Raw genomic sequence first — 25,224 nt, forward strand, 5'->3', positions numbered from 1 at the left:
GGTAAAATCATTTATGGTTTGGTCTGCTGTCTGTTGTCTTTCGGGAAATCAATCTGATTTACTCGAACTATGGCAGGCCACGAGGAAACTAGTTTGTTATTATGAAAACAATTAATATAGCAGTGATTGATTGATTGATTGATTGAGACTTTTATTAGTAGGTTGCACAGTTTCCCATAAACTGCCAAGATACCTGTGGCGGTGGGGGCGTGACTATGGGCGTGGCTATGGGCATGGTCACCATGACATCATCGAGTAATTTGCATAATTTACTACAATGATATGATTTTCTCTAAAAAGGCTCAAAAATTTATACTTACTAATTAATAATAAAAGTTTTGTTTTAAACGTCCATCCATCCATCCATCAATTTTACAATATAATTACTACACTTTATGTACATATTTATATACAGATTTGAACAATAAGTTATTCACTGAAATATATTTATTAATTGTGGTTCTTACAAAAAATATATCTTATAAAAATATAAAAGCTAAAATGTCTCTTAAAGCACTGCCCCTTTAATTAGTGCATACTAAATAATTTAACTTTAGTCTACTACTACAACCATATTATTTAGCAGCAACATAAAGTGAAACAGAGGCAGAGGTGTCCTGCCACAGTCAGTAACAAATAAACAGAAAACCGTAGTGGTGGTAGATAGACACAAAGCTTCATCAAACATCTGATCCACTGAACAAAGAGCTCCAAAAATCTTGATCCTACACTTCTCTTTTGTAAAGTAAATCTGAACAGCCGATATGGGCATCTACATCAACTATATGATTTGCCTGAGAAGCTGGACAGGACAAATTTTTTTTTAAAATTTATTTATTTATTTTTTTGTTTTGTTGCGGCCTCAATTCTTTCGTGGCGGGCCGCCACAAATAAATGAATGTGTGGGAAACACTGTATAGAGTAGTCAATGGGGAAATATAAGCGTGCGAAATGTCAAGTGTGGTGTGAGAATGGGTTAAATTGCGTGACTCGCTTGGCAGCCCTGCAGCTCAGTCTTTAGCACAATGAACAGTGTAGTAGATGTTGTCGTTATCTTGCCAGTTGGTAGGTCTGCTACCTTAGCTCCCTCATCGCCGGCTTAAGTGTCTTTATGCCGTCACAACAGGTGTGTGCTCAGATATGTCATACCGCCGCTACTTTATCGCTGCTTTACAAACGTTACAAATGGCCATATTTTTATCCAACAGACCAGTCTTTTTTTTTTTTTTTTATTCAAACGTTTACCACACTTTCTATTTAAGACTTGGGAGTGCATTGTTTATAAACTCTTTTGGTGCTGTCTCCCATTTTGCTCTGTTTTGTTTAAATTGCAAAAGAGAACGGTACTCTTGTATTACATCATCACAGAAATCTCGCAAGATTAGAGCATGTTTTGTAACATATCTACAATCAACCGATTCATGACATTACAACCGGATATTGAGCGATCCATATTGCATATAGATCGATCTAGAGGCTTGCCAAACGATGTATTCATACCTCTAAAGGTAAAATCGGTTATCGGTTTGTACCGATTCATTTTTACACCCCTAATGGTTACATTAGTGCATCATTTGGTCTCAAAATAATATAGTTTATTGACAACATAATTTGTGGGACAATATAATGTCCATATCCAGCAACATTTTTATCAGCACAGGCCTAGTACAAACAATCGTTTATGTAATTTGGGAAAGGGGCATTATACAGTCAATATACAGTAGTATACAATGTGGGGGATGCTATCCCAGCTGCACTCAGTCGGAAGGTGGGGTACGCACTGGACATGTCAAGCAAAATTTGTTATTGGCCCAGGCTTACTCTATACTTGAACAAAACCAAATTCATGTTATTTGTAAACCGTAAAGTATGAATAAATGTAAAAGTAGAAACTGATAACACAGAAATTGAAAGTACATTTCTGGGTGTGGTATTAGATCACAAGCTGTGCTGGAAAGCTCTCATCAAATATATGAGTAGTAAAATAGCAAAAAGTATTGGAATCCTAGGAAAAACAAATCACATCTTAAACCGTAAAACCTTCATGTCGTACACTATTATTGTCATTATTGTTATATCTTATTTACTGTGTGGAAGTATAGGGTAACATATAAGCACGTTCCAAAAGTTATGCACATTACAAAAAAGACCACTCAGAATTAGGCCTGGGCCGATATTCTATAAGTCAATTAACCAACGATAAATTAAAGTTAAGTCTGTAAATTTAATTTGCATGCATCAAGAGCATTCACTGTTTCCGTCGCTTTTAGTGGCTACGTGTGTTTGTACCATAGCGGAATGAAAAGATGGGGGTGAATTATCTTGTCCTCAGCAAGTGTCATTAAACTTTCTTGAGGTGATGCAGGGCCGCTGGCCCGCTAGCCCGCTAGCATTACACAGTGCAATAAGTTAGCATCTAGCAGCTAACCTGGACAAAATGATCACAAAACCAAATTCCACCGCACCAGTCTGGGAATATTTCAGTTTAAACCTTTAGAACAAGATGAGCCTATCAACACAGAGAAGCCAGTTTGCCGAATGTTTGCGACTACAGAAAACCTGCATGCCTACTCAGGGTTTTCCCTTAACTGCAAAGATACCTGTGGTGGTGGGGGCGTGGTCATGGGTGTGGTCACCATGACATCATACAGCCATTTGAGACACTTGTGATTTAGGGCTATATAAATAAACATTGATTGATTGATTGATTGATCTAATAATTTGCATAATTTACAATAGGGCTGATCGTGATTAATTTGGTGCCCTAAAACCGGGGTACAGACAATAACGTGGATTACCTGTACAGTTTCACCTTAAGTAATCACAATCATAGATATGCACAAAATGTCAGCGTACATTACCGAGAGCAATTTATGGCTGAAATATACTATACTGCGGTAGTAAATAGGCATGCAACGTTACACGCTATAATCCTATCCACGCTATAATTTTAAATTTTCCTGAGGGAACTCTCCTGAAGGAATCAATAAAGTACTATCTATCTATCTATCCTGCAAGGGACACTCCTCCTTTAATAAAAAAAAAAAAAAAATTGTGATATTAATCGAGATTGAATGATATGGAAAAAATAATCGTTATAATTTTTTTTGCCATATCGCCCAGCCCTAATTCGCTATATGATTTTCTTTAAAAAGGCTCAAAATGTATACATACATTTAAAAACAGATCTGTTATTATTATTTGTATTACCGGTAACATATTTTTTTCTGTGTACTTTATTGAGATTTTTTCAAGTGTCTAGAGACTTTATGATTAGTTTTTTAGTAAAAATGACTAGCAGCAAATCTAGCATCTTCTTCTGGTCTTATTATAAAATGTACTCGTGTTTGGAGCTCTCTTCTGTCCCTCGATGTCCCTGACGAAAGGCGAGCTACAGCGAGCGTGATGTCACTTGCTTCGCGTTGCTGCTCCAGTTAGACTTTCTTTTTCTTTTCTTTTCACTGTCCTCTTAATATTTGCACTTTTTGTAGATGGCTGTCCGCGGGTATGTCTGCGATACATTAAAATTACGTCCAAATTGCAGACATGCTGATAACGCTACGGACAATGGTGTGCGTTTTGTTTACATACGGTTTCGGCAACACGGTTTTCGGTAATCAAAGTCTTTTTTCGAGGGTTTTTGGGACATCACTTGTCAGTAGTGCGCAAATAATAGGCTATATATATATATATATATATATATATATATATATATATATATATATATATATACAGTATATATATCAATTCATACTGTCACGACCGGCTGGTGTTAATGTTTTATGTTCGTGTGGATTTGATGTCAGTTTTTCCCATGTTGTCAAACTTACCGTCCGTGCCTGAAAGATGATTGGCCAAAAATGAGGAAGTGTTGTTGTGTGTCCGGGGAAGCACAGAGACGGAAATGTTTGCACGGGAGCTAAAACCTGTTGGAATTGTGTCGTTTATTATCATAAGATGGGTGATAAAAATTTAAAAATAGCATCAGACTTTGTGTGATTTCTTCTGAGGGCTACAATATGCTATATTACATTATTAATTTGTTTTCAAGTTAAGTAAAACAACTTATTTTTAAGGTGTGGGGGTAATGAAATTGCCGTGGCGGTGTGCTACATTAAGGTGAATCCCTGACACTTTAAACACATTCACTCCACGTTTGGTGACGAAGCCAGGTCAGTGTAAACAAAACAGTGCAAAATGGTATGCGCTGACAGAAAGTGTAGTTAAATACATCACCAAGACATGCTGACATTTAATTATAAAACTAGCATTTTTAAAAAGTGCTGTCATGTTGTCATTTCATGTCAGTGTTCCCCACTCAGAATTTTTTTGCATATAACCTGTTACTACATCTATTTAAAGGCCTACTGAAACCCACTACTACCGACCACGCAGTCTGATAGTTTATATATCAATGATGAAATCTTAACATTATAACACATGCCAATACGGCCGGGTTAACTTATAAAGTGACATTTTAAATTTGCCGCTAAACTTCCGGTTCGAAACGCCTCTGAGGATGACGTATGCGCGTGACGTAGCCCGACGAACACGGGTATGCCTTCCACATTGAAGCCGATATGAAAAAGCTCTGTTTTCATTTCATAATTCCACAGTATTCTGGACATCTGTGTTCGTGAATCTGTTTCAATCATGTTCATTGCATTATGGAGAAGGAAGCCAAGCAAGCAAAGAAGAAAGTTGTCGGTGCGAAATGGACGTATTTTTCGAACGTAGTCAGCCACAACAGTACACAGCCGGCGCTTCTTTGTTTACATTCCCGAAAGATGCAGTCAAGATGGAAGAACTCGGATAACAGAGACTCTAACCAGGAGGACTTTTGATTTGGATACACAGACGCCTGTAGAGAACTGGGACAACACAGACTCTTACCAGGATTACTTTGATTTGGATGACAAAGACGCAGACGTGCTACTGTGAGTATGCAGCTTTGGCTTTTTTTTGCGTATGTACGTAACTTTTTTAAAATATATAAGCTTTATGAACCTTGGGTTAGGTGAACGGTCTTTTGGGCTGAGTGATTGTGTGTGTTGATCATGTGTTTGAATTGTATTGGCGTGTTCTATGGAGCTAGGAGCTAGCAGAGGAGCTAGGAGCTAGCATAACACGTACCGTACCGTAAGTGCGCGTCACGTACGTAACTTTTTAAAAATATATAAGCTTTATGAACCTTGGGTTAGGTGAACGGTCTTTTGGGCTGAGTGATTGTGTGTGTTGATCGGGTGTTTGAATTGTATTGGCGTGTTCTATGGAGCTAGGAGCTAGCAGAGGAGCTAGGAGCTAGCATAACAAACACGCAGGTGTTATTATGCAGGATTAATTTGTGGCATATTAAATATAAGCCTGGTTGTGTTGTGGCTAATAGAGTATATATATGTCTTGTGTTTATTTACTGTTGTAGTCATTCCCAGCTGAATATCAGGTACCGTGAGTATGCAGCCTTGGCTGCTAAACATTCGATAACTTGACCGTATGTGCGCGTCACGTACGTAACTTTTTAAAAATATATAAGCTTTATGAACCTTGGGTTAGGTAAACGGTCTTTTGGGCTGAGTGATTGTGTGTGTTGATCAGGTGTTTGAATTGTATTGGCGTGTTCTATGGAGCTAGGAGCTAGCAGAGGAGCTAGGAGCTAGCATAACAAACACGCAGGTGTTTTTATGCAGGATTAATTTGTGGCATATTAAATATAAGCCTGGTTGTGTTGTGGCTAATAGAGTATATATATGTCTTGTGTTTATTTACTGTTGTAGTCATTCCCAGCTGAATATCAGGTCACCCCCGGCTCTCACAGCATCTTCCCTATCTGAATAGCTTCAACTCCCCACTAGTCCTTCACTTGCACTTTACTCATCCACAAATCTTTCATCCTCGCTCAAATTAATGGGGAAATTGTCGCTTTCTCGGTCCGAATCTCTCTCACTTCATGCGGCCATCATTGTAAACAATAGGGAACTTTGCGTATATGTTCAACTGACTACGTCACGCTACTTCCGGTAGGTGCAAGCCTTTTTTTTATCAGATACCAAAAGTTGCAATCTTTATCGTCGTTGTTCTATACTAAATCCTTTCAGCAAAAATATGGCAATATCGCGAAATGATCAAGTATGACACATAGAATAGATCTGCTATCCCCGTTTAAATAAAAAAAATTCATTTCAGTAGGCCTTTAAACAGTAGTGCAATTAGGTGGCGACTTGTCCAGGGTGCCCGAATGCAGCTGAGATTGGCTCCAGAACCCCTGCGATCCCGAACGGGACAAGCGGTAGAAAATCATCATCATCATCATCATCATCATTTTTATTTATCTCCTTCATTGATGTGCATCTTTGATAGACAATTATAACACAATTATTCAGTTACACCGTTACACACCAATGCCTGAGAAGGAGCAGGATGAAGAAAAATCTTATATTTTCCTGCCCCCTTCACATAATACATAGTCTTACTTAATGATATGTGAACCAACAATTATATCCAAATATAACGAAAACAAAACAAAACAAAACAAAAAAAACACAAGTGCAAAACTTCATGAAGTACAAACCGAACAAAAAAACAAAATAAGTAATAAACAGGTACACCTCACGGGATGATACAAAACAAATACAAAACCAGGCAAAAAACAAGTAAATTAATAAATATAAAGCAAAATGTAAACACTTATGGCTGTCCATATGATTTTATTGTTCTGTCTTTATATATTTTTTTCAATTGGAATATATTTTTACAATCTTTTATCTCATTATAAAGAGAATTCCATAGTTTAACCCCCACCACTGATATACACATTTGTTTTAAAGTTGTCCTTGAATACTGATGTTGGAAATGACCTTTTCTTCTATGCTCTTCATTCTCAGAAGTGATGACAAACATTTTTTGTAAATTTGCTGGTAATGTTTTGCTTTTAGCCTTAAACATGACACATAATGTCTGTAACTTTACTAGCTCCTGTAATTTCAATAAACCTGAATTAATGAATAATATGTTAGTGTGTTCTAAGTAATCTACTTTATGAATAATCCTTATAGCTCTTTTCTGTAGTTGATACAATGCCTTTATGTTACTCTTATGTGTTCCCCCACACTTCCACACAGTAGCTGATACATGGCAATATAAGTGCACAATACAATATGCGCATTGCCCTATAATCTAACACATATTTTACCTTATTTAATATAAAAATACTCTTAGACATCTTTTTCCGCAGATGTGCAATATGAGATTTCCATGTCAGACCGTCATCCAGTATCACTCCTTAAAATCTAAGTTCAGAAACCCTTTCAATATCTATTCCATTTATTGACAATTTGATCGTTTCCTCCCTTTTCCTCTTACAAAAAATCATGAACTTTGTTTTTTCTACATTTAATGATAATTTATTGGCATCAAACCATCTCTTAAGTTTAATCATTTCCTGTTCAATAATTTTTGATAATGCTTTTAAGTCGTGTCCCGAACTATAAAAGTTGGTGTCGTCCGCAAATAATACAAATTTCAATAACTTTGATACCTCACATATATCATTAATATATAAAATAAACAATTTTGGTCCCAAAACCGAACCTTGTGGAATTCCACATTCAATCCTCATTTGTTCAGATGTATTACCCATAAAATCCACAAACTCTTGTCTATTATCTAAATAACTTCTTAGCCAGTCTAAAACTACTCCTCTCACACCAAATGAATACAACTTGGACAATAATATAGAATGATCTATAGTATCAAATGCTTTTTTAAGATCGATAAATACCCCTATAGTGTATTTCTTATTATCAGTTGCTGTTGCTATATCCTCAATTATATTCATTACAGCTTAAGCAGTGGATCTATTGGTCCGGAATCCATACTGGCTCTCACTCAACAGCATGTTCTTTTCAATAAAACTATCTAATTTTTTTACAAATATTTTTTCAATTATTTTAGAAAATTGTGACAGTAGTGACACTGGTCTGTAATTAGTGAATCTATGTTTATCTCCTGTTTTAAAGAGTGGAATTACCTTTGCTACCTTCATTTTATTTGGAAAGGTCCCTGTTTGAAAAGAAAGATTAAAAATATAACAAAGAGGTTTGATGATACAGTCAATAGTATTTTTTACAATTATCATGTCTATACCATCACTGTCTGTTGATGTCTTATTTTTCAGTTTTGTTACCACCGATACAATTTCATTTTCACTAACATCTCCTAGAAGCATGGACTGTAGCACTTTGCTTCCCCCTCTCCATCCACTCTGTATATCTTTATGTTCTCCAATACTCTCTGCCATTTTGGGTCCAACATTCACAAAAAAAGAATTGAATCCGTTTGCCACTTCATTCATATTTGTTATCATCTTATTATCCTCATTGATAAAATGGCTTGGTGGGTTTGTAGGCCCAGATGTTTTTCCTATTACCTTGTTCAGAATATTCCAAGTTCCTTTGATATTGTTTTTATTTTTTTCTAGTAAATTATTATAATATTCTCTTTTTGCTTGTCTCATTATTGTTATCAATTTGTTTTTGTAAACCTTATATTTCGTTTCAGCATCCTTTGTTTTTACTTTTATGAAATCTCTATAAAGTTTGTTTTTCTTTTTACAAGCATTCTGTAGTCCCTTTATAATCCAAGGCTTTTTATTGTAGCTGTCTCTTTGTTTCCATACATTCGGACAATGCTTTTCATACAATGATAAATATATATTAAGAAAAGCCTCATATGCAGCATTTGCTTCTCCCCCATACACCTCATTCCAGTCAGTTTCAAATAAGTCCTTCCTAAACCTATTTATTGCCTCTTCAATTCTTTTCCTTACATATCTATGAGTTTTTTCCTCCCTCTTTTTATCAATTGGACAGTCATAAGTAAGAAACACAGGTTAAGTGGTCACTTATATCATTAAATACTAGTCCACTTTTTATATTATTTTTTATGTCATTTATAAAGATGTGATCAATTAACGTTGCACAATTTGTCGTTATTCTACTGGGTTTGGTGATCAATGGATAAAGCCCTCTACTATATACCACATCCAAGAAGTCTCTTGTTGATTTATTTCTGGGTGAGCTTAGCAGGTCTATGTTATAGTCGCCACACATGATAAATGTTTTATTTTCCTTCACCTTACACAATAATTCTTCCAAACTATCATTAAATGCTTCTACTTTAGACCCAGGTGTCCTATACATACACGTAACAATAACATTTCTCTTCTTTTCTATTTCTACCTCTACAGTTACACATTCAAATAAATCATCAATTACCACTGTCATACATTCCACAGGTCTACATTTCAATTCACAGTCAACAAACAGGGCCACACCTCCTCCCTTCTTGTTTCTTCTACTACAGTGATACAATTCATACCCGTCAATGGAGAAATCGATACCTCTGTCTTTATCGATCCATGTTTCAGAAAGTGCTATTATTTTGAATTTGCCATTTAGAGTCTTCAGGTATTCGTCAATCTTTGAGAAATTTGCATATAAGCTTCTACAGTTGAAATGTATTAAAGAAAATGTATTATCTAAACTAACATTGTCATTGAATTGTTCCTCGGTGTAGTAGTCACATGTAGCATTGATTGAGTTGAACAGATGGTTTTCTGGGTCAACATCATTTTCAAAGTCATACAGTTTATAGTCCATGTATTCAGCTCTTAGAAACTTTTGATTCTCAGTTGTCTCACCTTCTCGCTGCGTAGCCTTCCCCGTCTCCAGCCAAGGATGAGCCGTGTCAGTCATAAGTCTAGCAGGTCTCATCTATATTGATCCAAGTTGCGGAGCTCTCGGATCATGACAACTTTGGCTTCTTCATATGGTCCATTTAGCCGAATCATGATTTTGCAGTTCCGTGTCCATGTTGCTTGTATCTTGTTTTCTTTTCTGAGGATGCGTGCTTGTCTTGCAATGTCAGCGTTCTTCTTGGTAAGATGTTCATTGATGTAAACCCCAGTTCCCTTCAGCTTCCTTCCCTGCCGTAGTAACTCCGTCTTGTGTTTCCGATTTACAAACCGGATCACAATGGCTGGGTTGGTTCTGCTGTCCTTCCTGGGGATAGTATGGCACGCTGAAATGCTGCCACTTTGAAGAGTCATGTTCTTACTGGAAAAAAAGTTAATTACTTGCCGTTCAAGTGTCACAAGTTCGTCTGCCGGGGCTTCGGCGTCCTTGTCAGCGTCCCTGCTGCGAGTCCCGGCCACTCTTGCATATGTGCGATGTTTGGTTTCTAGTCCACTTATAATTAAATCGTCCATTCTGGTGTACTGTTCAATTTCGTCAATTCTTGCTTCTAGGTCAACAATTTTCTTGTCTTTTTCCTTGATGATGTTTTTCAGCATTTTGATTTCGGTCAACAACTCCATGAGTGTGTCTTGCTGTTTGGCCACTGTCCTTACATCCTCCGACAGGGAGTTAAGCGATTTTCTGATCTCCTCCAAGTCTTCCTCGAATTTCTTGTGTTTCGCACTCATTTTCTTAATTCACTTGGTTTTCTTCTTAATTTCAGTTCGGTTTCTTTACTGGCTAAAACTCACAACCCAAATTGCCGAGACGCGTCACGGCACTTTCGCCTTCCCACCGATGGGGTCCCGTCCGGCCTGGCAAGCCTCGCTCCAGCCTCTCTCCTCTCCCGGGCCTCGCCGCAGTCACCTGCCGGTCTCGTCTCCGCGAGATGGTCCCGCTGCTGCCAGCCGCTAGCCGTTAGCCGCCAGCCTGGCCTCTCCCTCGCCGCCCTGCTGCCGTCACTTGCCGCCGCGAGAAAGCTGCTGGTCCCGCCGCAGTGATGTGGTGGTGCCGCTGCTGCTGGCCGGTAGCCGGGCCTCTCCCTAGCCGCCCCGCTGCCGTCACTCGCCGCCGCGAGAAAGCTGCCGATCCCGCCGCCGCGAGGTGGTGGTGCCGCTGCTGCTGGCTGCTAGCCGGGCCTCTCCCTTGCCGCCCCGCTGCCGTCACTCGCCGCCGCGAGAAAGCTGCTCATGTAGGAATGAATTAGCAGATTGGTACGCAGAGCAAGCAACCACGCAGTTTGTTTACGTGTAAAAGTTTCTCCCAAATGGATGGATGGATGGATGTTCGTATAGTTACTTTGCACTTTCGTTTTAAAATGATCCTAACTTGATTGTCAGATAAGTAATGTACAACCCTACGCCTGTCTACATGTTCAAAATCCAAGTGCAACTTTGTCAGAACTTTAGCGATTTTATTTATTGTTATGGTAGTGTAGATTCGAGACCCCCCCAATCCCCTCCTTAAAAGGGAACCTCCGTTTTTTTTTAAAATTTGACTGTCGTTCACAATACCAAAAATCGACTTTTTCTAGGTAGCTAGCAATGCAGCTAATAGGAGCGATCCAATTTGCCTCTAAATCACTTTAAAAATAAATTCAATAACCACCAATAATACTTAATTTGCATTTTGTAACCTTTATAATAACCAAGCTGTAGCGACATTGTTATTGTAAGAGCGAACACATTGGCGTGCTACGGTAATAGCCGTGAACTAGTTACGGCGAGAGATAAGCCAGCTGCTACGTCAGAACCCGAATCGCCTTTGAGTTTTTAATACACAACTCAATGCAATAGGACACCATTCTTAAAAACATGAACAATCATTAAAGTATCTGTAAAGCGTTAGCGCATATTTCATGTTTTGTTTTTACACAGCTAGCTTGACAGCATATGTACTATAGTTGTACTAACACGCATGATGTGCTGCATGTATCATAACTAATAGTATAGTGACTCACTCGATGGACAGTTGTTCGTTTGATCCAGCTGGCTGGGGACGTTTCCAGTTGATTTTGGATTATCAGTCCATTTATGTTGACCTAGCTTGGCTCCAAGCTCCACATTTACAGCGTCATTTAAAGTCGCACTGGCCTCACTCTCTCGGCTTCCGGCTGCTCCAACGTAACAGCAGTTCATCCTTCGTATATTCAGGTTCAAAAATATAAAGTTGTGAATCCTCATTTGTCCATGAATAGTTATTCGTTGTTTATTAGCAAGTATGCCATGTTTACGAGACACTTGCGTTTGTATCCAGAAGTAGGAACACACTTTGTTGCCAGAAGTCGGAAGTGCACTGCTATGGAAATGGAAATAAATATGCAGAGGAAATTAGTTCCGGCAAAAAATGACTAATATACGGTAAATATTTTACATATTACTTATTGTTATGAATGTGTCTGTTACTAAATTTATGCTAGCAGTGTGTATATAAAATGTTGGAGGGTTTTGAAGTTGTTTTAGAGGGCTTTGAAGGCAAAATCGGTGACTTCCATTGGCTGTGTCTTGCAAGCGTTTATCATTTTTAAAATATAAAAAAATAACCGTGTGTTCTTGCCTCTCATGATTGTGAACAATAGGCAAAATTCCCCCCAAAAAAGAGCAGTTCCAATCTAAGATATTGTATTGCTTTTGGTTGTAACTTTTTTTCAAGTGCAACAAATTATATTTTTGGGTTGTAAAATGTTTGCTTTATTTAACTTGGAGTTTTAAGTTTACATTCCATTCTCAATGTTCAAATATTTGAGAAATACAAGTTTATTGCATTTGAAAGTACAGTATATACATGCGTTATTATTATTATGTATTAACATTACATCAATGGTAATTTGGTCTCATAAAAATAATGGCAATATAATCGTTTATCTGCAATACTTTGTAGGTCAATATATCATCCAGCAAAAGTTGGCCTACTGAGAATAATACACAATGTTGGCTTTTGGGAACACACTAATGCACTCTTTATAAAGTCGCAAATAATTACATTTATGGATCTGGTGAGTAGGGTTCTGAACATTAGTACATTTATAATAACACCGTAAAAAGATGCTAGATTTGTTGTTAGTCATTTTTAATAAAAAATACATTAAAAGTCTCTAGACACTTGAAAAATTCTCAAAACACATTGTAATAATCTATTAATTATAATAAGCAGCAGCAAACATTGAAAAGATGGCGAAACAATGTAACCATATATGTTAATATTAATTAATAACATATTTGTTTCCAATGTAAGTATACATTTGTTTAACCTTTTTAAAGGAAAATCATATCATCATAGCAGATTATGCAAATATTGCGATAGCGTCATGGTGACCACGCCCATAACCACACCCCTAACAACGCCACCACCGCCACAGGTATCTTGGCAATCTCAGGGAAACCTTGAATTGCATGAGGAAATCAAACAAAGCAATAACATTGTTATATTTAAAAACAAATAAAAAATACAACTACAACAAGGAGTAGGAAAAATAAAATATCTGAAGGATATATTTTATTAGGGCTGGGCCGATAATACGATATCAATATATATCGCGATAGACGCATACTCGATATCCGTATAAAATGCATTCGATTGAATATTCAATATATATTAATATTTTTTGGTCAGAAGAAACCAGAAATTATGAAGCAAGATTTGTTTCATTAAGTTTGCGCTTTAGGATCCCAGCGAACAGGAAGCAGGAAGTGTCACTGAACAATGGGAGTGACACACTAACAGTCAATCACGTAACCGTATCAACTACCGAGTGTCACGCCTTTCCTGCTGTTCTGCTCCCAGTCCCAGACTGTAGTCGAGGAGCGCAACTATCTTCAAATCTACTTAAATTATTTTATTACCTTAGCCACGCTCATCCTACCTGGCCACCAGACACCTTCTCCACTGATAAATCGCACCCTTAGTAAGTTGGAATTTGTTTGACTGTATTTATTGACATGCTTAAATAAGTCATAAATAGTATTAATAATGATCAATATCTATCAATATAAAAAACATATATCGTGATATGGTTTCCGGCCATATCGCCCAGCCCTATATTTTATTCATATAAACTACATTTGATGAAATGAGTGTTAATTTGATTCATTATTTTTGTATTTATTTTTTTTGAGTATTCATGGATGTCATTATAAATGTATTATGTAATTACATACTCAATATACTATATATTATAAAATGTACTAGATGAATAGTGTTATTTAAGGTCATCATGCATTCTGTTGTAAATAAGATTTTGCTTATTCCTTCTCCTTTTCGGACACACATAGTGTTTTTTAATTTTTTTATTTGCCTTGTTAAAAATGTATAGATGGAGAGTATTTTTTGTTGTTGTGATCGAAATTAAGTCAAGTCAAAGTCTTTTCGGCAGCCGAATTTACGGTGCATCATTAGTCAATAGTACGCAAATAAACTATGTATATCCATTCGTACTTCAGTGACCTGCTAGTACAGGTGGGGGAAATAATAGATTTTTAGATTCATCGCAATTCGGACATGGATTATTATAAAAACGATTAGTAAGCGCAAATAATTGATAATCTATTTATTTATTGTAAATACTGTAATGCAGACAGTTCTAAAATGTATCTAACTGCAGTGAGCCACCTCATTGAGAGATCAGACTAGCTCCTTTATTATAGGGGACTTATGTTCCAGTTTTGCACACATTTAATATAACATAATACATGTGATGGTAATTAATTTAACTGTTTATTCTTACTAATGCACTGTTTTTGAATGTTGCAAGTGAATAAATGCTTATTTAGTGAAACAAAAAGTAATTTAACACTGCATCAATATACACAAACTAAAGATGCATCAATAATCGATTTATAATCGAATCGTAGCTCCTGAATCGTAATCGTAATCAAATTGTGAGGTGGCCAAAGATTCCCACCTCTACCTGCTAGTGTTAATATGTATGTTTGTGTGTTATGATGTTAAATCTTCCCATGGTCTGGGAACACACAGTGTTGGCGGAGAAGAGGAAGTAGTATTGTGTGCCGAGGGAAGCATGGAGACGGGCGTGTTTGCATGGGAGGCAATGTGTGTTGGAAGTGGGCCGGTTGTTACTGTAGCATAAGATTGTCAATAAAAATCAAAAAGAGTGTTTGACTTTGTGTGTCTTCTTACGAATGCAACAATACATTATATTACTTAGCACAGGGTTTGTTTTTTAAATATTGATTTGGTACTAGTATCGGTTAAAATGTAAAAGGATGCCCACCCTTACTCACAAGCAGAACAGTTTTGTGTGTGTATTTTAAAAATGCTCTAAACCTATTTGTTCTGCGTTTCATGTTTTTTTTTACTCACGTTTTGCAAACGCGTCTTGGTCAATTAAGAAAATTGATGAATTTGTCATTGACCGCCGCAACCGACTGAGGCGACAAATAGATTGCAGTCCTGTGGGATACAGTGCAACCAACCAACTACACATCTGCCCTCTTGCATCTTTCCAAACTGCAGTGTGAGCCACAGCCAGCTGAGGAGGAGGAGGATGACGAAGTAATTCAGCAGGAGGTAGAGGCAGTAATTGTGGGTGGAGGTGACGAAGTAGAGGAAGAGGAAGGTGTGGAAGTGCAGGATGATGGCTGCCCCGCAGTGATCGTAGAGGAGGTGCCTAATGCACAAGTGGAAGAGTGTTACTCTGCACAGGTTCTGGTCTATGATGACGAGACTTACATCATGCAGGATGTGGCTGAAGAGCAGGAGGTGGTCACAGAAGTGGCAGAGACTGGTAAGAGATTATACTACTTGTAAGATTATGGTTTCATGCATTAATTACAATTCCTTAATTACAAAAAAATAATCACATGTTTGTATTTTTGCCCTACAGGTGACACATACTATTTCTCAGTGCTAGTGTTCCTGGCACAGCATTTACATATATGCACAAGTTGCACACCAAAGGCATAAGGTTAACAAAAAAGAGTATACATTCCAAAAAACAAACAAAACAAAAAAAAGAGTATAGTTGTGTAGCATATTTCCAGAAAGCACCCTGCGTTAATACAAAGTAAACAACCTGACACTAAGTAAAAGCCTATTTTGGCAGTTGGCTGACACCATTTAATATGCTTGACTCGCATAATAAAAGGATTAGTCAAACACATTTGGGCATGTGAGAACATGTTAGTTTTTCCAGTTTGTATATTAACGCTAACAAGTTGTTTTACCCAATTGAAAACATCACTTCTCCAATGGATACCTTTTTAAATGTGTTTGTTTTAATTACACACACAATTTAAACTATGTACCTCATTTATTCAGGTTACACAATGTGCTTTCATCTTTATTATTTGAATGTGAGTGACGTGTTATAAGTTATAATGCATTACTATACTTTGCCTTATTGTTTAACTTAATTCTTGTATTTGTTTATTGCCGGGTTTTAAACAACACTGTTTTTTTTTACATTTTTAACTTTTATTGTTTATTCATTGTTTTTTTTGTTAAAAGTGTAATTTCAATATTGAACATGTGAATTTATTTATATATAAAAAAGGTTATGGCAACCGCAATAATCTTTGTTTACTCAACTCTATTCCCTGAACTACGTATTGAGGCTATTCAAGTGTGTTTTATCCAACTATTGGATTAATCGAACAAATTAATCGATAGATTACTCGACTACTAAAATAATCGATTGCTGCAGTCCTCCTTGTTATTAACAGTAATTGGCTGCAGTCATCTGTATCTCTCTTTTGAGTAAGTTCAATAGATGATAGATACATTAGATTAATGTAAGGATGGATGAATATCCACAGCAAATTCGGTTTAGAAATTACTACCAAATTCTACATACAAAAGGGTGACTCATGAACCCACTATATTTTAGTGAGTCTGTAGGTAAAGTCTGAAGCAATTCTGTAATAACATATGCTCATTGTCTTTTTTAGTGGAGATGTCGGGTCAGGACGTGGTTTGTTTTGATAAAACCTTTGAAGCAGCTGAAGCTCTTCTGCATATGGAGTCTCCTGGAGGACTGCATGACCGCAATACAGGTAAACCCACTTGCATGCTTGAAAGCTTATTTGTCAATAGTGTATCTGTATTTTCACCAGAATACTGAAACTAGTTGCTGAGGTATTGTCTTAAAAGGATATTAGCCCTCGTAGGGCTGTCAAAAATTTACACATTCAATTCATCACATAAACTGTCACATTAATCATATAAACGCAAATTATTCATACAATTTATTTTGATCGCACATGCTTCATTATGTAACCACTTATGGTTACCTGAAAAGTGCTGTACAGTCCGTGATCAGGTCAATGTATTAGCCAGTGATTATGACTGGTGTTCAGTGGCAGATTTCGCTTCAAAATACACCCAGACAGAACTTAAAAGAATACTGTTACCAAGTTTTGGGCAATTTTGCTTTCATCTAAAACATAAAAAAATGGTTGTGTATGACATAAAATTATGTGTGTCAAAATGTTGGGCCAATTTTTTGAGTAAATTTAAAAGCAAATAATTTACTGCAATTAATTAAAGCCAATTTTGTGTGTGGTGCAGTAACGGTTACATGCAGCGAGGTTCAAGGCAGGTGAGACACTTGGGAGTTAAAAAAATAAATACTTTTTAGTCACATTTATTTATTTTTTATCAAATTAACATCTGGGTGCTTACCTTTTATTTGTATGTGAAGTACATGCTTCTATCCTCGGATTCCAGAAAAAGCTCTTATAAATGTACTTGGAGTATACAAGTCTGATCACCTTCCGTTTTGTCTCTAATGGCCAGTTTGGTAACATTTGTTAGCTTGTATATATATATTTCTCCATCTTGGTAGTCACATTAAATAACTCTGCAGTGCATTAAAATTATTTGTTTGTATTTTTTGGAAAAAGATGGTGTGGTAGCAACAAGCGCCTGCTACAAATGCAAAAGTCACAAAGGCGGCCAATTTCGCAAACAAACTCAGATGGATTAAGATCAAACTGAGATAATTTGTTGCAGCCGCTTTCTCATCATCGGCGCACAACAAGTTTAAAGAAGCATCGTAAAGCAAAGCGTACACATGGTTTCCGCGGGGCATTAAATGAATTATGCAAAAATTAACACCTTTAATAACATTAAAATCATTGAATTTGATGTCCAGACGCATTAAAAAAATAATTCAATGGTAGGACTGCGCTGATAGTATTAAGTCAATCAATCGACCGGTAAAAGTAAATTAATTTATTAAAATTAACTCAATAACTTTGCTGTCATCCATAAATTGCTGCGTCTGTTTCTTTTCTTCGGCTATGGCTTTCAAACTGTGTACAAAAGGTCTTGAGGTTTGAAAGCAGGATAATCGCTGCCTCAATATGGCAAATGAAACGAATCTGGGGTCCCAAATTGTGCCATTCTTTTTGTGACTGTAGGCGTGTAGTGCTTTTACTGTGACATCATGTCATGTTTATTAGGAAAATTAGCATGTTTCATACATCACTGAGCGCTCCCTCAGCCGTATTCACTTCAACACAAATGAGCAAATATATATATTTTTTTCATATACCTTTATTTATAATGTTCAACATTTACAAGCATAAACAACATATGAACAAGGACAATTAAAACAAGTGCAAAACAGCGCTAGGAGGTTGTTAATTCAATAAAGTAATTATAGTAGAATATACAATATATATACAGTCGTGGTCAAATGTTTACATAGACTTGTGAAGGACATAATTTAATGGCTGTCTTGAGTTTCCAGTAATTTCTACAACGCTTATTTTTTTGTGATAGAGTGATTGGAGCACATATATTTGTTTGTCACAAAAAACATTCATGAAGTTTGGTTCTTTTATGCATTTATTATGGGTCTACTGAAAATGTGACTAAATCTGCTGGGTCAAAAGTATGCATACAGCAACATACATGATCAATTTTGGTGATGTAGAAAAGTTACAATCAAATCAAATTAGCTTCATGGCATGGCCTCTTAACTTCATGTGAGTGATTATGATTGACAACACCTGTTGAGTTCTCTGAGCCCATTTAATAGGGCTCATGTGATGCAGTCACTAGACTCGGTTACAAACGCGACAATGGGAAAGTCAAAGGACCTCAGCACAGATCTGAAAAAACGAATCATTGACTTGAACAAGTCAGGAAAGTCAATTGGAGCCATTTCAAAGCAGCGTAAGGTTCAAAGAGCAACTGTGCAGACAATCGTTTGTAAGTATAAAGTGCATGGCACAGTTTTGTCACTGCCACGATCAGGAAGAAAAGGCAAGCTATCACCTACTGCTGAGAGAAAATTGGTCAGGATGATCAAGAGTCAACTGAGAACCACCAAAAAGCAGTTCTGCAATGAATTGGAAGCTGCTGGAACACAGGTGTCAGTGTCCACAGTCAAGCTTGTTTTGCATCGCCATGGACTGAGAGGCTACCATGCAAGAAGGAAGCCCTTGCTCCAGAAGCAACACCCTAAGGCTTGTCTAAAGTTTGCTGCTGATCACATGGACAAAGATAAGACCTTCTGGAGGAAAGTTCTGTGGTCAGATGAAACAAAAATTGAGCTGTTTGGCCACAATACCCAGCAATATGTTTGGAGGAGAAAAGGTGTGGCCTTTAACCCCAGGAACACTAATTCTTACCATCAAGCATGGTGGTGGTAGTATTATGCTCTGGGCCTGTTTTTCTGCCAATGGAACTGGTGCTTTACAGAGAGTAAATGGGACAATGAAAAGGGAGGATTACCTCCAAATTCTTCAGGACAACCTAAAACCATCATTGGGTCTTGGGCGCAGTTAGGTGTTCTAACAGGACAATGACCCCAAACACACGTCAAAAGTCGCAAAGGAATGGCTAAATCAGGCTAGAATTAAGGTTTTAGAATGGCCTTCCCAAAGTCCTGACTTAAACCCCATTGAGAACATGTGGACAATGCTGAAGAAACAAGTCCATGTCAGAAATCCAACAAATTTAGCTGAACTGCACCAATTTTGTCAAGAGGAGTGGTCAAAAATTCAACCAGAAGCTTGTGGATGGCTACCAAAAGCGCCTTATTGCAGTGAAACTTGCCCAGGGACATGTAACCAAATATTAACATTGCTGTATGTATACTTTTGACCCAGCAGATTTGGTCACATTTTCAGTAGACCCATAATAAATTCATAAAGAACCAAACTTCATGAATGTTTTTTGTGGCAAACAAGTATGTGCTCCAATCACTCTGTCACAAAAAAATAAAGAGTTGTAGAAATTATTGGAAACTCAAGACAGCCATGACATTATGTTCTTTACAAGTGTATGTAAACTTTTGACCACGACTGTATGTTAGGGTACCCCTGACCTAAAGTTTAGCCTGGGTGTATTTTGAAATGAAATTTGCCTCCTGGTACACAAGTCGAAGTCTCCTCACTCAACTTTGCACTGGCCGCCTTTTAGGTGACCATCCAAGATTAAGGTAAAAGGGCATGCATGTACAGTCAAAATAAATTGCTTGAAAATTCTGAATATTGACTTTATTTACCTACTTAGTTACATGTACTTGCATCGAAGTAAAGATGCAGTATTTGTTGAAGAGATCCAAATGGAATGAGAAAATGGAATGATTATTATGTGTTTGGACCCAGCAGAAGATGTGATGATGGAGACAGTGGTGGAGGTTTCTACAGAGTGTGGATCATTAGAGGAAGAGGAATCCTTCCCAATCCCACCTGATTGTGAACCTGCTGCCAAGAGGAAGAGAGGAGGTCAGTATTATAAGACTCATTCTAGATAGTAATTTGCTTTGTTTGATGTTGAAAGATGCGAGGAAACCCAGAAAATAAATAAATTCAACACTTTTAGGTGGACGTAAGATAAAGATGCATCAACCTACATCCAATGGCTCCTTTGACATGGGGATGAAAAAGAGGCAGAGGGAGGGAAAAGGTATGACATATGCATTTTATGTGCATACTTTAATAAGGTACAGTGTAATAATGTGTGCAGAAGCTAGACTTGCTTGAAAGTGGAGTCAATATACCTTGAATGAAGCCAAAAAGCTCCCGTTCCTCATATCAATATGCTTTATTCAAGTCAAAGTGTCCTAAAAATCTAATTTGCATTAGACTTGGTGACATTGTTTTTCTTCTAGGAAATACCACCTACCTGTGGGAGTTTCTTCTGGAGCTATTGCAGGACAAAAACACCTGTCCTAGATACATTAAGTGGATGCAAAGAGAAAAGGGCATCTTTAAATTGGTTGATTCCAAGGCGGTGTCCAAACTATGGGGGAAACACAAGAACAAGCCTGATATGAACTATGAAACAATGGGCCGAGCCTTAAGGTCAGCTACTCTACAAAATACAAAAACTTAGAAATACAATTTCTGATAAATGTGGGGATGTTGTAGAATATGATCAATCTTATGTGTTCTTATGCAGATATTATTACCAGCGTGGCATCCTTGCAAAGGTGGAGGGTCAGAGGTTGGCCTACCAGTTTAAAGACATGCCAAAGAACATTCGAATCATTGATGATAATGATGAAGGTGAAGACAGCGAGAGCATGTTGTCCAGCCAGCAAGGTTCAGAAATCCTGGGTGCAAACGCCCCTGCTGCCTCCCACGCTCAACAAACCTATGTCACCATCATCCCCAGTAATACTACCACCAGGTTTGACACTACTTTCCTTTCAAACTTTTGAATTTGCTTTAGTCATGCACCCCAATGACTAAAATGGACATTGTTTTATCAGATAATTTAGCATTGTAATTATTGTGAGATCATTGTAGTTGACCTATGAGAACTAACAATATTTTGCTAAAAAAAATACATGATCCAATGATTGTTCGAGCATCTGAACATTAGGGGTGTATTCATACAGTAATTGGATAAACTCTTGATTTGGTACAGAGGCGTACCCATTTTCACATGATACTAGAGATGGGTATTGTATAAATTTTAAACGATACTACAATTAAATCAATACCAATGATGAGCATACTCCTAAGCATCACGTTTTTACTGCCATACTTGACGATGAGCACAGTGTTCTTCAGCTAGTACTTTCTTTGTGCAGACGAACTGCTTGGAATAATAATCTTGCCTGGCTTTTGTTTAAAGTCATCCAAAGCAAGATCCCAGCTTTTGGTCGTCATCCTGTGATCTGATGAGACAAAGTTAAAGTTATTTGGTGCTAAATGTCGGAAAAAAGAAAGGAGAAGCCTACACGCTGAAAAACATTTTTGTAATGCTATGGTGATGCTTGTGTTCCAGTGGCACATAGAACCATGTCAAGGTCCAAGGAATCTTTAGAAATGAGGATTACATCAACAGCTTTAATTAAAAACATGAAGGAATCCATTGAGAAACTCACCCACAACTGGGAGTTAGAACAGTACAATGATTTGAAACATACTGCCAAGGGAGTGAAGTATGTTACACAATTTTTAGTCACTCCAGCATTTCGCAGACTTTTTTAGTGATTGTTGCGGCCTAAAATGCTTGATCTCGCGGCAGCATTTTAAAATATTTGCGGCAAAAGTTGCAATGTTTTACGGCCTTTTTTTTCATTAACATGACATTCCCTTTCGATTTTATGAATTTGTCATCAGTGTTAAGTGTTATATTTTTGTAACCCTAACCCTAAACAACACAGGATTTCAACAAATTTAACAAAATGTGCTTTATATTCATTTTAAAATAAACGTTTTTGAACATTGACAACAGTCCCTCCCCAGGATCTCATGGACCTTTTTTGAGATGCCTGAATAGCAGAAGTTTTCCCAAAAATTGCAATGAAAAGTGCAAGGTTTTTTTTCAGTTGTGTGTGTGTGTTGCAATAAAATCACAGGAGAAAATTAAAGATGTAATAAATTGATTACCCCTTTGGAATTATAAAAGGTAGGAAAAGACTAAAAATTATATCTCAGCCTTTACATTTGGTGGAAAAAAACGTTCACAGTTAAAAATTGTTTATGATGAAGACAACAAGTAAACAATGCAAATAACCTTAAAGGACAATACTATGAAAAGTACCTTTTGTATACCAACTGTACATTGACTACTCTGAAGTATATCCAAGCTGTATTTCTAATAGTTTCCCTCGAAAAGATGTACTGTAGTTAAACTAGTCCATGGGTGTACTCACTTTTGTGAGATTTTGTATACATACATATGCCTATAAAAGCTTTTTTCTTTCCATAAAGTGTAAATTTAGGCTTAGCATAGTTAATACATATCTTAACCAACAGAGTGCTCCATCTGCTGGCATTTTTTATACTTGCACATGTGACCAATTCACTCAAATGTGTGCATAGTTTGTAGAACAAACACCAGCATACGTCTTCTTCTTATTATATGCTATTATTGGCTGACTGCTTTGTCGTCAACAAGTTTCAGAAGTTATCATGCACATTTACGCATGTTTTGAAAGTTGAAATTTGAGCGTAAACTTTTGCTAATGTTCCGTAGTTTGCTCGCACTTTTGTTGAGAACATTGAGAAACTTTTGAGAGCGATCTATAGCTGCGATTTTGTTGGTAAAATCAGTGAATGATGAGTAATAAATGAGTGAATAAATGCTTCTGTCAATGTAAACAAGGAATTGAAGACGCAGACAATGTAGGGAGACATTTGATTGGTTGAACAACAATGATGTTACCTATTGTATGATGCTGGGACAAATTTTGTTGCCATAAATGTAGCTGATTGGCCAAAATGTGCATGGAAATTGTGAGGATTGGATCAAGTCCGAGGCTCTGCATAATTTGCAGGAATTGGTTGAATTTGTATGAATTGGTGACGTTGCGAAATCCTGGAGGGACTGAATTATGGCAATGTCTTAGAATGTCCAAGTTAGAGTCCTGACCTGAATACAATGGAGAACTTGTGACGAAAGTTGAAGAAACGAAACCCAGCCTGAGGCTTCCGTCGTCCCAAGAATTTTCAGGACTATATTTATGGTGTACATGTGATGTAAATATGGTGTACATATGATAATCCCTGATTTTTTTTCTGACAGGTCCATCCGCACCATGCCTGTGGTGATGACTAACTCTCTTGGCCATCTTACATTAAACTCCTCCCCAGTACTAACCACGGCTGCAGGAGCTCCAGTTACAGTAGCCAGCGCTAGTGCCGCTCCAAAACTTGTTATTCAGGCCGTACCCACCATGCTGCCTACAGGCTCCAAAGCAGGTGACAAAATAACAATTATCACCATCCCAGCAAACCAGCTTGCTGCATTCATGCAGGCAAATCAATCAGGCCAGCTGACCCAGCTCGTACAGGCCAAACCTGCCCCTACAAATCTTTCTCAGGCTGTCACGAAAGCAGCCACCACATCCATGGTCCAACTGGCAACGGGCACATCGGTGCCACAGCTCATTCTAGCCAAACCGCAGATTTCTGTGCAGCATGTCCAAAGTCCCACCCAACTAAAGAAGCCTTCCACAACACAATCAAATGTCCCGTCCCCCTCCAGTCAACCAGCAGCACCAGAAGAAAGCTCAGCTTCCTGAGAACTCAAATTTGAGCTGATAAAGTGTGGGGGGAACATGACAGACTGTAAAAGCTGCCCTGGAAGGCAAGTCACCCACCCCACCCCATCACACAGCACCACTCTTTGACTGTCACGGACTGTTCTCGTTAAGGAAACCAAGATAGGATAAAAGGGACTCCTATTGAACAGAAGCTCAAAGTAGGTGGGCAGCCTTAGTTTGTAAATGAAGCAGTTGCTATTTGTATTCAAACAGTATCTCACATACATTGCCTGAAAAATGTATTGTTATAAATGTAAATGTACAGAGCATTTTGATACGCAGCAGGTGTTTCTTTCCTGTTTGAGTTTGTTTAGATCAATTCATCTTTGTTTCATTTTACTGTCCAAAGCCCTTCCCCTTCACTGTTGGTCACAAATACAGTGTCTTTTTTTGTACTGCCATTTAAAAAGGGAGTGAAAAGATGTCTAGACCCAAATAAAATAACTCAGACTTGTGCTTTACATTTGAAGTAAAATATTCATTGTTTTTCTTGTACTATGAGTGTAATGAAGTACATTTTACAGAAATGTTATAAAACATTTTGAAAATAATTGTATTCTGCTCCATTGTAATCCACCTAGTGTGTGGTAATGGTTTATTAGTGATGAGTTGAGACACAGAAGAAATCATGTCAACTTGGCTGTTATATTTTAAATTTTCTCAAGACACTTCACACATGAAGCAGGCTGAGAACCACATACAGGGAACCATATTGGCATTGAAGGCAAGAAAAAAAACACCCCCCATAAAACAAGGTCTGTAATTTCATGTTGTAAATGAGGTTAAAAATAATTTTCCACCAAAATAAAAAGTTGTTTTACTATTTATTTCACATCAATTTGTTTGATTACAAAAACATGCATCAAGTTAAATTAAATTTTGATTTAAAAAGTGTAAAAATCGTTTCACTAAGTGTGAAAAGATGTGGAGGGTCGGACCTCCAAATGAAGTTATGTATGG

General features: G+C 37.3%; 1 protein-coding gene across 2 annotated transcripts in view; it reads left to right on the forward strand.

Moving 5' to 3' along the window:
- Positions 1 to 24,725, forward strand: part of LOC133648876 (ETS-related transcription factor Elf-2-like) — a 33,584-nt gene extending 8,859 nt beyond the window's left edge. Inside the window, exons 3-9 of one of the 2 annotated variants that reach the window (XM_062045375.1) lie at positions 15,264 to 15,534; positions 16,697 to 16,801; positions 20,369 to 20,488; positions 20,586 to 20,669; positions 20,875 to 21,067; positions 21,165 to 21,395; positions 23,745 to 24,725. In XM_062045375.1, coding sequence (XP_061901359.1) covers positions 15,264 to 15,534; positions 16,697 to 16,801; positions 20,369 to 20,488; positions 20,586 to 20,669; positions 20,875 to 21,067; positions 21,165 to 21,395; positions 23,745 to 24,243 — 1,503 coding nt within the window. In that variant the 3' untranslated portion in view covers positions 24,244 to 24,725. The remainder of the gene's footprint in view (positions 1 to 15,263; positions 15,535 to 16,696; positions 16,802 to 20,368; positions 20,489 to 20,585; positions 20,670 to 20,874; positions 21,068 to 21,164; positions 21,396 to 23,744) is intronic. The other variant, XM_062045376.1, reaches the window with a different exon arrangement.
- The last annotated feature ends 499 nt before the right edge of the window (positions 24,726 to 25,224 follow it).

Source organism: Entelurus aequoreus, linkage group LG04, assembly GCF_033978785.1.
Source record: "Entelurus aequoreus isolate RoL-2023_Sb linkage group LG04, RoL_Eaeq_v1.1, whole genome shotgun sequence".
Classification (NCBI taxonomy): domain Eukaryota; kingdom Metazoa; phylum Chordata; class Actinopteri; order Syngnathiformes; family Syngnathidae; genus Entelurus; species Entelurus aequoreus.